This window comes from Bicyclus anynana, chromosome 27, assembly GCF_947172395.1.
Source record: "Bicyclus anynana chromosome 27, ilBicAnyn1.1, whole genome shotgun sequence".
Taxonomy (NCBI): Eukaryota; Metazoa; Arthropoda; class Insecta; order Lepidoptera; family Nymphalidae; genus Bicyclus; species Bicyclus anynana.
In genome coordinates this window covers 5,087,076-5,105,962 of record NC_069109.1, presented here as the reverse complement: position 1 = coordinate 5,105,962, position 18,887 = coordinate 5,087,076, and the positions used below count along the sequence as shown (strand labels likewise).

The window sequence follows — 18,887 nt, the reverse complement described above, 5'->3', positions numbered from 1 at the left end:
TTAAAAAATAGAGAGTTTTAACTACCAATAAAACTTACCTATTATTTTTTCATCAATGTCCGGAATCCATCTAGAGAGAAGCACTCATCTTTCCTTGCCGGATGTCAGCTAAAATCACCTCTCCGATGGTGGCGCCCCCTTGCCGCAACCTATTACCTATGTACAAGTGACCGTAGCGAGCCGAGTGAATGTTCGCCATTATTATACTCATGATGCACCAGGTAGGCCTTACCTGGATTCCGGACATTGATGAAAAAATAATAGGTAAGTTTTATTGGTAGTTAAAACTCTCTATTATTTGTTTCGTATCAATGTCCGGAATCCATCTTGAGTGAAGTGTTTGTTATCACCTGGTGCTCGCAAGGTTGACGCTTTAATGTGAGTTATACTGAAAAGTATTTTTGAATAAATGAAAATTCTCAATTTTGAAGAACAAATATACTCTTAATATGTATGTTAAGGAATTTGATAGTGGCCTAGGTAATCCAGTTATGTATACCTATTTTGGAATTCATAATCAGTGATTTTCTAGAATTCTAGATGTTAGTAATTAAATCTGACTTCCAAATCCGTCCGAATTTCTAGAAATGGATAGAATCTGATGAAAGATTTGCTTTACAAATCTTGTAAAACAATTTTATTTAACCTATTATTGTTCAAGATGCGTAACATAGCTCCTAGTATTATTAAATTAGTTATGTTTCGTCATTCAGTTACAGCAATACAAAGCAGTGGCTTAAACCCATAAACCATACTTGGATTTTTTACTGATTATATTTCAAAACTCTATATGAATTGCTTCTTAATGATACTCTGCACTTTAGAGTCCAAATATGTTAGCCAACAGTGACACGCCCAGGAACTAGGATATGTACCTATAAATAATCTACTTACAACAACCCATCAGACAGATTGTGCCACATCGAAATGTAATTTAATATCATTAGATTCATCATTCTGGCGAGAAATGAATTTTTATTACTTTTATTTAAATAATAGACCTCACTGTAGCAGCATGGTGGATTCAAGCTCCATATCCCATAAGTAGGCAGGCCCGGTTGATTATGATGACGGTAAATGAGTCCGGTAGAAGCGAATCCTTTGCATGTATGAGGTGCACATCACTGCTGTTCATTGTACTAGTATCTTGATTGATAAAATTATGACAATCCATGTTCAACGGTGAAGAAGCCCTTGCTAAGCTGGGTGTAGAAATTATTGATTTTGTCAGGATCATGTGAAACTAAATAATACGGTGGTAAGTTTAGGATGCCAATTTAACTTCTCTTCCGATACTGAAATAGCTTTGGCTATCGATACCAACGTGAAGAAGCATTAATATAAGCCCATCTCACCTACTAGTCAAATTAGTAAATTTTTTATATTAGGTACCGATTTCTGTATTGGCATACTTTTGTCATCCAAGACAGATAGCAAACTATTTGTCCAACATTGTAGAATATAAATTCAATAGTTTGTGGGATACACCATTTCTTTACATCTGTCTCAAACTGGCTTTATCATATGATTGTAGCGCCGGCTGGATATTGATAACTGCTGCCCTTGATCAGGTCAATGGATCAACATTTCTAGTCACTCAAAATCGGTGAGGCTCAGTAGTTATAATCTTGAATCACTGGGGCATGTGCATCTGTTTGTTTTGTGATGTTTGTGTGATCGCCATATTTAAAAAATAAATTTTAATTTTTTAAAAAAAATAGCTTTCCGCTCGAAATGATTGGAATGATTCCGGTGGCCGTGTACGATGAGGTTTGGTGGAAGAGACAACCAGATGTGCTTCTTTAGTACACATAACGTGTTGTTGTGTATAAGGCTTACTAGTCCTGATCATCTGCTCTCGAAAGGCTATTCAGCATGAGTAGTTCCTACACAAGACGCTTGTTTTGGGCGTGTCTCACACTTGAATTAATATAGCTGTTGCACGTCAAAAAGAAAAATCATTCTGACTAAGTTTGCTGACTCGAGAGGACAACTCTGTATTAAACCCGTCCAGGAAATATTGAGCTATTATATAAATATTTTATTTGTCTAATTTTGTTAGGACCTGATGTGACTGCTAGATAACTCTGTTCTGTTTATATAAGCAATCCACGTATCGGTTATAGATCTGAAGAAGCATCTAAGCACTTTGCAATCGACAATGCTGATAAAATATCTCAGCACATTTTCTTGTGTTGTGCGTACCATGCGAGTCATTCGTCCAAGACATCGTGAATTTCATGTCATTGAATTGCGTTTTCAATCCACATCTGAAAGCCAATATGAGTGTGTGTTGGCATGGCCAATAGGTGTTTTGCCATGTGTTCTATAGGTATTCTTGACCTATTAATCTATATCTGGGCACAACGGTATAGGAATAGTCGCCCTGCTCCACCTATGTTGACTTATCGGCAGCAGTCGGTTGTAGTATTGCATTGTCCAACTATGTAGCCTGCTTATCCGTCCTAGGCAGTGCAACAGGCGTGTTGTAAACGTAACCTGTTGACTTAGCTGCTCGAAGGACTGTGGCCCAACACACACAGGTCGCAAAGGTCAGCCTCTCTTTAAGAGATTGATATTTGTCAGAGAGACCACCTACGACTAAGAAGCTGTTGCTGAAGCGCTGTTGCGTAGCGTTAAGCACTTCGACTCCGACAAGGGGACTTTGCGTTGCGTCTTGCGTCCCAGTTTGCCTAGAAACTCTAGGCAAAGTATCGGAGTCAGCACAGACTTCTTGGAGTTGGTTATCCATCCTAATGTTTACAGTCCTTATTGTGAAAGGGTCAGTCCAGTCCATATGAGATTAGCATTGCTTTACCTCTTACGTTTAAGGAGATGTCGCTCAAGTGTTTTGCATAGCGTTAAGCACATACGACTTCTACAAAGACTTTACGTTGCTTGTATCCAAGTTATGCCGACAATCCCGAGGTATTGTGTCAGTACCAGGATCGACTTACAGTGTAAAGGGTGTATTCTAGAAAAGGTACACTTGTTCCTCGATTTCTCATAATCGTGCAACCCAATTCGTTGTTTGTTGCAAAGGTTTTTAGGTGCTTATGGACCGAATGTCAATTAGGCCAGCTGAAGTAGCTGCTGTTTGTCTTAACTTCAGTGCTAATCGAGCCCTTGAAATATGCGGTGCAAAATGGGTTGCATAGGCGAAAGCGGTTTTTCTCTTTCCATCAGTTGCGTTCAGTTAAGTTAAGTCAAGTTTAGGATTGGTCGGAATGTTTGGTTCAGTCTTGGTACCAAAACCAAAATGGACAAAGCTGTGTTGCGCCAGTTCTAAAATAAACATTACGTATACCTGTGTAGCAAAAGTTAATAGGTATTGAGTATACATACACAGTGTACGTTTTATTTCTGAAACGCTGCATGAGTAGAAACTAAAACTGAAATAGGTATACGATATGGTCTGAAGATATGCACCATTTAAAAATGTCTGATGGTCCACATCTTTTTTTTTTTTTTTTTTTTTTTTTTTTTTTTTTTTTTTTTTTTTTTTTTTAATCAAACATCAGTCTTAAAATGTAATGTAATGTTTTCGTTACGTTAGCTTGAATTATCGGTAAGTATAATAGATGTTGTTCTTGAAATGTCACGATGAAGAAACAAGACAGTTTTGCTCTGTTTCTGGAACTAAGTGTATCAAGGGTAAGTTTTTTAGCCACCCCCCCCCCCCCCCCCTTGTTTTGAAATCGCTTTGCACTTGGGAGGAATTTTATACAAAACATCATATTTAAAATTTCCATTTCACGTAAAAATAAATTGATAAAATCATTTCACCTACCATTGTTTTGTACTTGTATGGATAGATGACCTTTCGGAGTAATAAGACTAAAGTCTACTAATATTTGTCACGCTTTCTTGTAAAACAACTATTTGGCAACTTAAGAAGCTTTACAAAGCTGCGAAAGAACATTCCAGTATATTTGAATGCAATTCTTTCATAATTATGTACCTCTAAACGTTTTCTTTCATACTAACTCCGGGTGTGAATGATAAAATGTGGGTACCCACATTTTTCTTTTAAGTGAAGAAAAGTCGTAACAAAGGGAAAATCAACAATATATAGTTTATCAATACTCGTAATTATAACGATGTTTGAATAAATTCATGAGGTTTATGACTCGCTTTAGTAAATAGATTATTATAAAGTTGCAACAATTTCGTACTAATTTGCAGCCAAGATCAATCGTTACTACCGTCGCTTAGTCTGTAATTGTACACGTATTTTCACTATTTCTATTCATAGGATTTGTTGAAAATTTGACGTGTTGTAATAAAATTTAAACTGTACGTAACTCACGGTTTGCAAAGCCTTACATGCTCTGCTCTTTACTTCTCGTAGGATCACTGCCACCGCTGCCGCTGGAACTCGACGATGGAGAACGTGCACGTTTTAATTTCACTTTTAACAAAATCACTTACGTTCTCCATTTTCGGAGAGGTTTATTCACACAGAAAATATAAAATGTGCACCTAATATGTAGGTATAAATTGTTTTTTCCGTGATCACAATGGCTGACATGTGAACGGCGTGAAAAAACGACGCTTAATGGCGAACATTCACTCGGCTCGCTACGGTCACTTGTACATAGGTAATAGGTTGCGGCAAGGGGGCGCCACCATCGGAGAGGTGATTTTAGCTGACATCCGGCAAGGAAAGATGAGTGCTTCTCTCTAGATGGATTCCGGACATTGATACGAAACAAATAATAATATATATTTGAATTATAAATGTATATGCCCACGCTTTTTGTGATTATTTTTGTTTGCACTAAATAAACATATCGAATTTAAATTTAAATTATGTCTAGATTTTGCAGTATTCTTTTAGAATATTTTGTTAAATACATTTATAAAAGGTGCATTCACATTAGGACAAGATTTCATAATATTCCATATATTATACACTAACTGGCGCCGAGCTCTTTTACCCGCGTGGATACGGGGATAATATATAGCCTATAGCCTTCCTCGATAAATGGGCTATCTAACACTGAAAGAATTTTTCAAATCGGATCAGTAGTTCCTGAGATTAGCGAGTTCAAGCAAACAAACTCTTCAGCTTTATAATATTAGTATAGATAACCAAAGTGCAAGCGATATTCAACCTTATCACCTACGTAACAGAGAAAGAAACACCTTACCTTGAGCTACATACAACAAGTGCGCGCCGTCAGCGAAGAGAGAAGGAAGCGTCAACACGAGGGACAAACATGGAACTACCAAGTGTATCCAAATTTCTATGCTAGCACCCAAAAGGTTCAAAATGTTTCAAAAGTTTTTTTTTTTTTTTAATCTTTCAAAATTGCATCCCCTTTTTTACCCTGAATGCTATATTATAACCCTTTGCTATTTTGTGATGGATTTTTTAAATAGTTTTAATAACTTTTAGAAGGAAATGGTGTATTAAAATAATTGATTATGATATATGTCATGATTTTTTTTTAAGTTCATAATTTTTTTATGAAATATTAACATATATTTTAATACACTAATGCAGAGAAATGTGTAAATATATTTTAATATGTTTTACTAGGAGCTCTCTGTAAAATAGCTCCTTGTCAAACCAGTGATTTTGTACATACAAGACTTGTATGTCGAAATGGAATTGATTAAGGAAATAAAGTGTAAAAAAAAATTTAATAAAGGTAATGACGAATTACGTTATAAATGTGCATGTTTTTTTACATATTTTTATTTGATACAGAACATACCTAACTATAGTTAGAATAGAAAAAAAGTAGTTAAGGTCAAAAAATATTATATAAAAAAATAATTAAAATATATAGTAATACCGACATTAATTAATACTATAAATTAAAACTAAAATTTAGACTATAAATGAAATAATAATCTTCGAGTATCTATAAGCTAGACGTTAGACGCAAAATTTCTTATTAACATAAGAAATTTTGATATTCATAAAACAAAATAATAAACAAAAAAACGTTTTTAAACTTCGAATTTCTTTTTAAACTCGTACTAATCAGTAGTTGTCAACATTTTAAAACCTATTTATCTAATTAATAGTTAACAAAATATATTAGTAGCTTTAATTTAATCTGTTATTTGTTAGTTTTGTTTTGCATTCTGCTAAGCTATATAACCTGAGCTTGTAGCCATGTGGCACTTTGATTCTCATTCTACAAACGCTAACGCTTCGAAAATTAAAAAAAAATATCGGAATGACATTCACTATCAAGTCACGTGACTAAGTTGTCGATCAGACCTGTCATGCTTAAAGATTTTATTATAGAGATATGTCACTAAAACTGAGGCGAACAAAAGTGGCTAATTGACCGCATTTCATTGAGTCGCATAGTAAACAACGGAAGTTATTTAGATAAATAATAGTTTAGGAATTTTAAAAACTGTATATACGTTACGCTCAAAGATCGAAAACGCTCAGTGAGCGGAAAAATAGCTCACAACGCGTTGTCAAAACATCCACATGGCGATGTTCGTGTTATGGCTCTAATGAAAACGCGCACAACGCGTTGTGGCAAACGCAGAAAGACCAATTAGCGAAATTCGTGTCGTTTCATGGCTTTCCTTTACTGCCACAACGCGTTGAGATCGAATAGCATGTCAGCCACGACACGAATTTCGCTATTTGGTCTTTCTGTGTTTGCCACAACGCGTTGTGCATTAGAGCCATAACAGGAATTTCGCCATGTGGATGTTTTACTGCGGCCACAAAGCGTTGCGAGCTATTTTTCAGTTCACTGAGCGGCTTTCGATCTTTGAGCGTAAATATAGGTACCTAAATTAATCTAAAATGGAATTAAACATAAAATTATGGAATTGTGCGATCAGTGGAGTATCTAAATTCGGATGTCTTTTTGGTGATTTTATTTTTCGTATCATCCCCATAGTATATTTGCGGTGATTTTGTAGGCACTTAAAATGTCTATAGTATAAAATGTCGTTGGTCATGGCCATACATTTTGTTAGTTTTCGAAGCGTTAGCGTTTGTAGAAAGAGTGTCGACGTGCCACTTGGTTAAAGCTCCTGTATGTTGCATGCACTGTAGATAGTTTTGCTTTGTATATTTTAGCCAATAGTACCTAATTATAGGTACATAAGCACCTCCGATTCCGGAGGGTGTGGGTTCGAATCCGGTCCGGCGCATGCACCTCTAACTTTTCAGTTGTGTGCATTTTAAGAAATTAAATATCACGTGTCTCAAACGGTGAAGGAAAAACATGGTGAGGAAACCTGCATACCAGAGAATTTTCTCAACTCACAGGTAATCTGGTATTTTTTTTTTTAATTTAAACTATCGTGAGTGTTTTATCGTGTGTAATTCAAATAATATCTATTATCCATGTAACATACGCCTTTAGGTGATAATAAATACGTCATTATAAGCATGCGTGTAAGGGACACATTATAAGATCTATTTACAAAAGAAATATTATTTGCTCTGAAAATATTCATTTTAGAACGCATGTTTCTTGAACATTTTGAATTAATTTGAGTTATGGGAAATACTCCCAGCACCCTGTATATATTTTATATATAAGTGCACAGAGTTTTGCATGTATACCACTATGTCATGTATTTTAAAACAATAACACATTAATTTAAGTTTATTTTATGAAAGTTTTGATGTTTGCTATAATTAAATGACCACTAACATAAAAACATCATAATGCGGTGAACAAAATTATTACTTTATTCTTTTTTTTTTTGTAGAAATATTTGCAAATCAACTTAAATATCGTAGATTATGTGGATTTTAGAACTACATCCATGATTAAACTAAACGAAAGTAAAAAAATAGACCATAGACTTCTTTTACAAATACTCAAAATTTATTTCTAATTTTCAGTGAGTCTTCCTGAAAATTTTTGATCAATTTTGTACGATTTTTTTTTTATTTTTCAGTGAATGTTTTAGTATTTAATATTAGCTTGAAGGCAGTGTTGATATAAAAAGAAATTAAATGTATCTAAATAGGGTTGATATAATGAATTCACAAAAATATAATGATTAAAGAATAATACGGAGATAGAGTCACAGAGTAACCAGAGTGAGTCTTTACTGCGTGCTGAAGCCGGTGAAACCAATAAAAAAAAAACAAAAGTCACGCGTCTCCTTGACATCCGCTATAAACTTTTTCATAATTTGTATTTCAAAATTTAACACAAACAACAATACGTAAATTAATATAATAATCAATAATAACCAATAAAAAAATACTCCATCTTTTTTCTTTTTTTTTTATTAACAGTTTATTAAAGTTTTTAAAATATTTAAAAGTTTAAATATTTTAAACACTATACAACTCGCATAAGAAAAGCATAGACAAACTATTTTTTTAATGACTTCTAGCCATTTTGAGCATGGAGTTGTGAACAAAACTATAGACCATAGACTAATTCTGTGCTTTTTAGTATGATATTTTGCAAAATGGCGATCGCGGTGACGTTGCTTCCAATTGTGGCCATTGTGTCAAAGTTTGTAGCACTTAAATTCTAAGATTTTTTTTTTAAATTTTCATAAACTGTTACAGTATTGAGTTCTAACCATTTTGAGTTGTCAACAAAACTACATTTTTTTTTTCATATACAGGTAGAAATAACCCCATGGCATTCCAGTATGCACAACATGGGCATGGTATTCAATAGGACGGTGTGGGAGAATATCCTGGAGCTGCACGACCAGTTCTGTGCATACGATGACTACAATTGGGACTATTCCTTGTTGCATCTCTCCCAGAATAGGCCGGGGAGGGAGAAGTTCAAGGTTATACTGTGTAAGGGGCCTCGTGTCTTCCATATTGGAGAGTGGTGAGTATAACTTGGCAACTTCGTAACACTGAAATGTATGAAACATGAAACAAAACACAATGAAAAACAAAACGCGCAGTTTTTCCCCCCGTCGCCCGCATACCATGGGAGAGTCATCAACCAACTTTTTTTTTTTATTATTTTTTTTTTTTTTAATTTTTTTTTCTTTAAAAAGAATATTTGCCATATCTTTAAATATGAATATTCCCATTTATAGTCTATAGGAAGGTTTTTGTTTTTCATTTAATTATTTGTTTTAATTTTTTGATTTTATATTACCTACTTAGTATTAGCAGAGGCCTTATGGTTAATCCTATGTACTCGTAGTTCCTGTTCCCATTGGAATGCTAGGATAAAATATGGCCTGTGTTACTCGGTGATGTTGTAACTTTGTAAAGGTGAAGGAATTTTAAAAATCAGTCGAGTTGTTAAATTAAATTTTACCTTGTAATATTAGTTTAGACGAAAAATAATAGATTTATTTTACGACCAGTCAGTCTGTGACTTGGTCCCTAACTTTGGGCCTTAAAAGAAGGCTAAGAGTCAATATTCCTTGCTGCACCTCTCCCAGAACAGGCCGGGGAGGGAGAAGTTCAAGGTCATACTGTTTAAAGGGCCTCGTGTCTTCCATATTCCATTTTTACGGCCTCCGTGGCGGAGTGATATGCGCGGTGGATTTACAAAACGGAGGTCCTGGGTTCGATCCCCGGCTGGGCAGATTGAGATTTTCTTAATTTGTCCAGGTCTGGCTGGTGGGAGGCTTCGGCCGTGGCTAGTTACCACCCTACTGGCAAAGACGTACCGCCAAGCGATTTAGCGTTCCGGTACGATGCCGTGTAGAAACCGAAAGGGGTGTGGATTTTCATTCTCCTACTAACAAGTTAGCCTGCTTCCATCTTAGACTGCACCCTCACTTACCATCAGGTGAGATTGTAGTCAAGGGCTAACTTGTAAAGAATAAATAAAAATAAAAAAATATTGGAGAGTGGTGAGTTACTTACAAAATCGACGGCCTCCGTAGCGCAGTGGTATGCGCGGTGGTTTTACAAGGCGGAGGTCCTGGGTTCAAACCCCAGCAGTTTCGTGTGATTCTTGTTCCCGTAGGAATACAGGGATCAAATATAGCCTATAGCACTCGGGGATAGTGAAGCTTCCCAACAGTGAAAGAATTTTTCAAATCGGTTCAGTAGTTTCGGAGCAGTTTCGGAGGTAGTTTCAATGCAAATGCAAGCAAACAATCAAATCTGACCTCGTTGTAATATAAATTTATTTTATCACAACCGTGCCGTGATAGCCCAATGGACTCTGCCTCCGATACCGGAGGGTGTGGGTCGATTCTGGAGGGTGTGGGTCGATTCCGGAGGGTGTGGGTCGATTCTGGAGGGTGTGGGTCGATTCCGGAGGGTGTGGGTCGATTCTGGAGGGTGTGGGTCGATTCCGGAGGGTGTGGGTCGATTCTGGAGGGTGTGGGTCGATTCCGGAGGGTGTGGGTCGATTCTGGAGGGTGTGGGTCGATTCCGGAGGGTGTGGGTCGATTCCGGAGGGTGTGGGTCGATTCTGGAGGGTGTGGGTCGATTCCGGAGGGTGTGGGTCGATTCAGGAGGGTGTGGGTCGATCTCTGTCTGTCTGCCAGTCTGACATCTGCATTGGGCCAGCGTGATGGACTATTGACCTAACCCCTTATTCTGAGAGGAGACTTGAGCTCAGCAGTGAGCCGAATATGGGTTGATAATGACGATTATTTTATTCCAGCGGGTTCCACCATAAGAAATCCAATTGCAACGCTTCTACAGTGATAAGCAAAGTCCAGAAGCTACTGCAGGACGCCAAGTCATACTTCTACCCTTCTAGAGTGACGGCTACCATCAGCGCGGGGGGGGCTAAACACAACAAGAAGTTGACTAAGGGGAACGGAGGGTGGGGGGATTTGAGGTGAGTTTCCACTACTGCGGTGAAACCCATAAAAAAAAACTCACGCGTCTCCTTGACATCCGCTACAAACCTATTTCATAATTTGTATAAAAAATACTCCATCTTATTTCTTTAGTTTTTGTAAACAGTTTATAAGACGCCATTTTTCTTGAATAATAGTTATTGAAAATTACTTTGTATCTGACTCTACTAATTAATAATATAATTAATAATATTAATAATTAATATTATAATTATTATAATTCTCTTCTTTTAATAATTACTATTGTATTCGTATTTGTGACGGTTACGACACCGTCATGTTCCGTGCGCTCCATCTGCATTAATTAATCTGTGGTAATATTTTTTTTTTTCCCCAGAGACCAAGAACTTTGCACAAATATGACGCAAATGGGACGGCAGCTGAGAAAGTATATATATTTCGCGTAACGCTACTTGTTACGGAAGTAACTTGTGTAACAGATTACCCCGCGAAGATACTGCACGCATACACATGGCGTGCACGATGATTTTAAATAGGGTATGCACAATAAAAATTGTACCAAATGGATATCTCCCAAAGTTACACATTAATTCTCTTTCATCACCCCCTAATATTTATTAGTTTTATAAACGTTGGTAGAAAGAGAATTGGATAATTGACACTTTTTGTAAATGGTCTTAAATTTTCATTAAATTTTCCATCTAATAAAACGTCGTCGTCATCAACCCATATTCGGCTCACTGCTGAGCTCGAGTCTCCTCTAAGAGGGGTTAGGCCAATAATCCACCACGCTGGCCCAATGCGGATTGGCAGACTTCACACACGCAGAGAATTAAGAAAATTCTCTGGTATGCAGGTTTCCTCACGATGTTTTCCTTCACCGATTGAGACACGTGATATTTAATTTCTTAAAATGCACACAACTGAAAAGTTGGAGGTGCATGCCCCGGATTCGAACCTACACCCTCCGGAATCGGAGGCAGAGGTCATATCCACTGGGCTATCACGGCTCGTAATTAGATGGAAAAAAGTTATTATTTAATTTAATGGTCTGTATTTTATTATTTCATGACGTCACGTAATCACTACATCTTAACCAAACGGTTTAGTGTCAAAATTATTACTTTGACGTTCATTGCGTTAGTACATCAAGTTGTGACGTCACAAAATGGACGACAACGTTTTTGACGTTTGGAAAAAAATCATAAAATACATGATTTTTAAATTCAGTTTTCTATGAAATTACTTGATTATGAAATACGGCTAAAACTCACGTGATATTAGGTCTGAGTATGCCCGACTAGTTTCGACCCATACGGGGCCCTTAGTCATGAGCTGGTTCTTGCATCGCGGCACGATCCAAACTGGACGTCCGAAACTAGTCGGGCATACTCCGACCTAATATCACGTGACGGCCTCCGTGGCGCAGTGGTATGCGCGGTGGATTTACAAAAAGGAGGTCCTGGGTTCGATCCCCGGCTGGGCAGATTGAGATTTTCTTAATTTGTCCAGGTCTGGCTGGTGGGAGGCTTCGGCCGTGGCTAGTTACCACCCTACCGACAAAGACGTACCGCCAAGCGGTTTAGCGTTCCGGTACGATGCCGTGTAGAAACCGAAAGGGGTTGTGGATTTTCATCCTCCTCCTAACAAGTTCCATCTTAGACTGCATCATCACTTACCATCAGGTGAGATTGTAGTCAAGGGCTAACTTGTAAAGAATTAACTTTTTATTAATTAATCTATACTAATATTATAAAGCTGAAGAGTTTGTTTGTTTGTTTGATTGAACGCGCTAATCTCAGGAACTACTGGTCCGATTAGAAAAATTCTTTCAGTGTTAGATAGCCCATTTATCGAGGAAGGCTATAAGCTATATATTATCCCCGTACTCCTACGGGAACGGGAACCACGCGGGTGAAACCGCGCGGTGGCAGCTAGTATTGATATATTTCGGAACCTTGTTGCAATATACGTACTATACGAAATTATTTTTAATATTAAATATAATATGAGTCAACTACCCTATTGATGTGTAACTTGTAGAGCCAGCCCCTGTAGCTGAGAGGCACGTCGATTCTATTTCTACGATCGCAAACGCTTCGAAAACTAGAAAAATGTATGCGAATGACATTTGTTAGCGACAGGTCATGTGATCAAGATCTGTCATTCGCATACATTTTTCTAGTTTTCGAAGCGTTCGCGATCGTAGAAAGAGAATCGTCTTGCCATTTGGCTAGGGGGCTGATTCGTAATGAGTTGATTCATTGAATTATTGTATCTATGAATGGACTTCATAGATCATTACGCATGCATAGGTATTGAAGTTTGAATTTACAGATCACTTGAAGCGTGGTTTGTTACTACTATGGTAGTTTGTAACACAACGACATTTAATATATACATGTTACAATGTAACACGTGTTAAATTGTAACACATGTCGCACTGTAACACATGTTAGATTGTAACACATGTCACACTGTAACACATGTTAGATTGTAACACATGTCACACTGTAACACATGTTAAATTGTAACACATGTCACACTGTAACACATGTTAGATTGTAAAACATGTCACACTGTAACACATGTTAGATTGTAACACATGTCACACTGTAACACATGTTAGATTGTAACACATGTCACACTGTAAAACATGTTAAATTGTAACACATGTCACACTGTAACACATGTTAAATTGTAACACATGTTAAATTGTAACACATGTCACACTGTAACACATGTTAGATTGTAACACATGTAACACTGTAACACATGTTAGATTGTAACACATGTCACACTGTAACACATGTTAGATTGTAACACATGTCACACTGTAACACATGTTAGATTGTAACACATGTCACACTGTAAAACATGTTAAATTGTAACACATGTCACACTGTAACACATGTTAAATTGTAACACATGTTAAATTGTAACACATGTCACACTGTAACACATGTTAGATTGTAACACATGTAACACTGTAACACATGTTAGATTGTAACACATGTCACACTGTAACACATGTTAGATTGTAACACATGTCACACTGTAACACATGTTAGATTGTAACACATGTCACACTGTAAAACATGTTAAATTGTAACACATGTCACACTGTAACACATGTTAGATTGTAACACATGTCACACTGTAACACATGTTAGATTGTAACACATGTAACACTGTAACACATGTTAGATTGTAACACATGTCACACTGTAACACATGTTAGATTGTAACACATGTCACACTGTAACACATGTTAGATTGTAACACATGTCACACTGTAACACATGTTAGATTGTAACACATGTCACACTGTAAAACATGTTAAATTGTAACACATGTCACACTGTAACACATGTTAAATTGTAACACATGTCACACTGTAACACATGTCACACTGTATTATGTTACATTTTCCCGTACAGTGTGAAATATAAGCACAATTTGCAAGTAACACAGCATTGTATCGAACTGTTTCCTATACCAAATGAATACCTAAAATATTTGTTGAATCAATATATTATATGTGATATTTTTGACAGCTTTGAATCTTCTTTAACCGACCTCCAAAAAAGAGGAGGTTATACGTTCGGCTGTATGTTTGGTTTTTTTTTCTTGTCATTTATGGATCGATTTTGAAAATTACTTTTTGTATATTATTTATTATGTTGCAGTCAAAACTAACTAAAAACTAACTAACTAACGTAACTTTTGAGTTTCGAAAACGAAAACAAGTAAAAAAAGACCAAATTTTGGAAAAATATTTCTGGGATTGTCTAGAAAATGCGTTCTTATGTTACAACAATTTTATATCTATACTATTATATGACTAAACAGTCAGAATGTCTTACAAAATGCGTGGTACATTATCTCGTTCCGACGCTCAGAAATTTTTATTGCCTGGTAACTCAGTTAGCTACCAGTGTTCCTAGTGGAAGTTTTCAATGTTTTCATACTGTTACTATCGCGTTAAAGTAAACGCGAATTTATATGGAATTGAAATAGTTGTGTAGTAGTGCCACTAGATGGCGCTGTTTCCATTCCTTAGAAATTCGCGTTTACGTTAACGCGATAGTAACAGTATCAAACTGCCACTAGGCCCTCTGGATCAATAATTTTCGTATTTATTTATTTCGTTAATAAAAATCTAGAAATATTTTGTACAATCGATAACTATCCAGTTAATTTTTCGTGATTAGCTTCATCTCTTTTTAATTAACGAAAATTCTTGATTCTGGTAGCTAACTGGGTTACCAGCTAATGAAACATTCTGAGCGTCGGAACAAAATAATTTATCACACAATTCGTAAGACATTTTGGCTGTTAAGTTGTATAATTCTTAATAACGCAACAGTAAAAAAAACAGCTGGTTACTAACCAGCTGTTACTTTAAACTTTAAACTGTTTACTTACTTTAAACTGTTGTAAGTTTTTACTAACCAAATTTTTTTTTTAATTAATAGTTATACAACTTACCTTACATATTATTGGTAACCCAGTGAGGTACCAGGATAAAGAATTTTCGCAAATAAAAAAGTTGAGCATCTCATCAAGATAAAGCTTCTCACGGAAAATTAACTTTATACTTGGACTATATAACTATTATAAAGCGGAAAAACCATGTATGTTTGTTTGTAAGGACTAATCTCTGGAACTACTAGTCGTATTTTAAAAATTGGTTTGTGTTTGTATGAATTGTTAGTTAAAAGAGGGTATTGTATAGATGAGTATTACTATGAAGGGGGGGGGATACCTTGCATGTTGTTGAGTACTTGAATGAATTGTTTTAATTAGACGGTTAGTTGTTACCTAAAAATTGCTACAACTAGTTTCATAAAACATTTTCGAAGCTGTTAAAAATATAATTTGTACTCTACGATAATAATATACCTAATATATTATAATATAATACAATACATTATAAATATAATACATAATTGTTGTTACTATCATACCAAAAGGTGCTTCTTTAAATATTACACTTAGAATTGACTTTTTTTTTGTAAAATCCTTATTTTTGGTAGATTAAACACCATTTTGTTTGTAGTGAATCTACTACCGATTATCAAAATGTGATAGCTATTGTCCTCAGACCAATTATAGAGGGACCTGTACCAAAATTGTCTGTCATTTTCTGAAGAAAATGAGCTTAGATTTGGTATATACCTTATACTAAACTAGAAGTTTTTGCCCGTTTTTTACACAATTCAATTACACAAAAAGGTATTTTTACGGAGCTTTATAACCGACGTACACGATTACAACTATTTAACATCGATACTATAGAGACAGTTTTTATAATCGCATTAGATCGTCGATCATATACTTTGACAGAAAAGTAACGTCTAGCGAGGCAGGTCTATAATTGGTCTGAGCTATTGTCACATAGTGTTTTTAATGTTTATTAAATATTTTTATTTTATTATTGTCGCATTTTATTAGGATTTGATGAAATATTTTAAAACAAATCCAACTATGAGCCTTTGTTGTATATTATATATACATTTTATTTAAGTTCCAAGATAATATATGATTTATTTTTGCCGAATTGTATAATTTGTATATCATGAGATTTTGACATCTCATATACAGGATGCTGGGAAGTATCCCATAACTAAGGGTTATATTTTATACCGAAAATTAATTTTGACGGCCTCCGTGGCGCAGTGGTATGCGCGGTGGATTTACAAAACGGAGGTCCTGGGTTCGATTCCCGGCTGGGCCGATTGAGATTTTCTTAATTGGTCCAGGTCTGGCTGGTAGAAGGCTTCGGTTGTGGCTAGTTACCACCCTACCGACAAAGACGTACCGCCAAGCGATTTAGCGTTCCGGTACGATGTCGTGTAGAAACCGAAAAGGGGTGTGGATTTTCATCCTCCTCCTAACAAGTTAGTCCGCTTCCATCTTAGATTGCATCATCACTTACCATCAGGTGAGATTGTACTCAAGGGCTAACCTGTAAAGAATAAAAAAAAATGCTCAAAGAACGTGTGTTCTAAAATTAATATTTTCGGGAAAAATAAATAATATTGCTTTTGTAAATACTTCCTTATAATTTTGACATAGCCCAAAAAATTAGTTATGCAGTTGGGCTCCTGTAAGTGGACTCGTCAACACCTTGAAGTTATGGGAAATACTCCTGAGCATCCTGTATATAAATTATTTTTACCTGCCATGCCAACACATTCATACGTCTCTGCCTATACTCTGTCTTTAGTGTCTTTGAAACTCAGACGAATTATATAGGGACCTGCCTTGCTAGACATTGCCAAAAGTCATTCGCACAGAAGGGCTAACACTTTTTGAAAAATATATGAAAACAATGTATGAATCTGTTGGTACAGGTAAAAACAATTTTCACATAAAAATGATTTGATTTATTTTTTTGTTTACAAAGTACAGACACTAGATTAAAAAAAAATACTGTATTTATAAATAATAACGTACTTGAATATAATATTGTGATTTGTATGGAATTTGTGTGAGAGATTTTAAATTTTTTTTTTTTTTGATAAAACGCTATAAGCATTATATACCTGATGTAATATTAATTGCTTATTTTATTGTATTATCACGTCGATCTCCTATTAAAAAGTGGATGCACAATCAGCGACCAAAAAACGTCCCCACTCAATGAGTGCCAAGCAACTTCTTGGCACTCAATTCAAGTAATCGCATTTGCAAATTCAACCTTACACTCAATACTTAAGGTTGATTTTGCTCTGAATTTGGGATTTTATTGAATATTATGTACATATAGACTATATATTTTATTTTTACACTCCCTGAACACAACTCGACATTGTAGACAATATTTAGGTATTATTTGGTTATATAACTTTCGTTGTTTTCAATGCGACTAAATATAATTAAGACAATTAGCCACTTTTGTTCGCCTCAGTTTTAACGAGGTAGTGTATCTATTATAAAGCTGAAGAGTTTGTTTGAACGCGCTTATCTCTGGAACTACTGGTCCGATTTGAAAAATTATTTCAGTGTTAGATAGCCCATTTATCGAGGAAGGCTATAGGCTTATTTTATCCCAGTATTCTTACGGGAACGGGAACTACGCGGTTGAAACCGCTTCAGCTAGTATATTATAAAATCTTTGGTTTGATTGTGTATGGATTAGTAACTTTTAATTTTACATCAGGTGTGGATAAATGTAAGATAAAATGCTTTAAATGATCATCAGCGTACAATGTCCACCGTCAAATTATTATTTTGTTACGAATAAAGATTCATTTTCAAATTCAGTAGATTTTTTATTTATTCTCCCATATTTTTAACATATTCGCTGCGTACGAGGTCAATTGACCTCGTGTGTCTAGAGTCGTCAAGAGTTAGGGGGTCTATGGACCTCGTACCGGACCACATAAAGTTCTAGTATGAGGTCAAAAAGCCTCGTACTGCACCAGAGGAAAGTACAGAAAATTCAGTGCAAAAATATTCGGCTCATTGTTAAGCACAAGTCTCCTTACTGAATGAGAGGGATTTGGCTAATAGTCACGAATAGTCACGCTGGTCCAATGCGGATTGGCAGACTTCACACACGCAGAGAATTGAGAAAATTCTGGTATGCAGGTTTCCTCACGATGTATTCCTTCACCGTTTGAGACACGTGATATTTAATTTCTTAAAATGCACACAACTGATAAGTTGGAGGTGCATGTCCCACTAGATTCAAACCTACACCTTCCGAATCGAAGACAAGTTATGTCCACTGAGCATGACCTTTTATTAATAGAAAGAAAGAAAAGTTTATTCATTTTTAGTGTCACAAACAGTACATCCTATCTAAGATGTCTGTCTGTGATACCGAACAAAGGGTTTACAGCTCAGCATTAGCTGTACATCGTAAAAAAGCAATGCCCAGCGCTGACTTTCAGCTGAAACCCTCGTGACGTCACAGTCAGTTATAATGGGGATGATGACTAGGTATAAATATATTGATTATTATGACACATTCAGGTAACTAGGGTCTATGTTAACTAATTTATACATAAAAAGCAAAGATTGTCTGGGTATTTGCAAAATAAATGAGATTATAAAATTTCAAAATCTAATACAAATCTTTTATCGTAATTAGATGAAAATTCATACAATTTTAGCTTCCTTACATTAAATGTGACATTTTTAACATAAGAACTATA

General features: G+C 35.7%; 1 protein-coding gene across 2 annotated transcripts in view; it reads left to right on the top strand.

Moving 5' to 3' along the window:
- LOC112053667 (alpha-1,6-mannosyl-glycoprotein 2-beta-N-acetylglucosaminyltransferase) overlaps positions 1-17,990 on the top strand; it is a 44,663-nt gene extending 26,673 nt beyond the window's left edge. Inside the window, exons 8-11 of one of the 2 annotated variants that reach the window (XM_052890439.1) lie at positions 5,137-5,268; positions 8,587-8,804; positions 10,557-10,736; positions 11,096-17,990. In XM_052890439.1, the coding sequence (XP_052746399.1) occupies positions 5,137-5,268; positions 8,587-8,804; positions 10,557-10,736; positions 11,096-11,165 (600 nt within the window). In that variant the 3' untranslated portion in view covers positions 11,166-17,990. The remainder of the gene's footprint in view (positions 1-5,136; positions 5,269-8,586; positions 8,805-10,556; positions 10,737-11,095) is intronic. The other variant, XM_052890440.1, reaches the window with a different exon arrangement.
- The last annotated feature ends 897 nt before the right edge of the window (positions 17,991-18,887 follow it).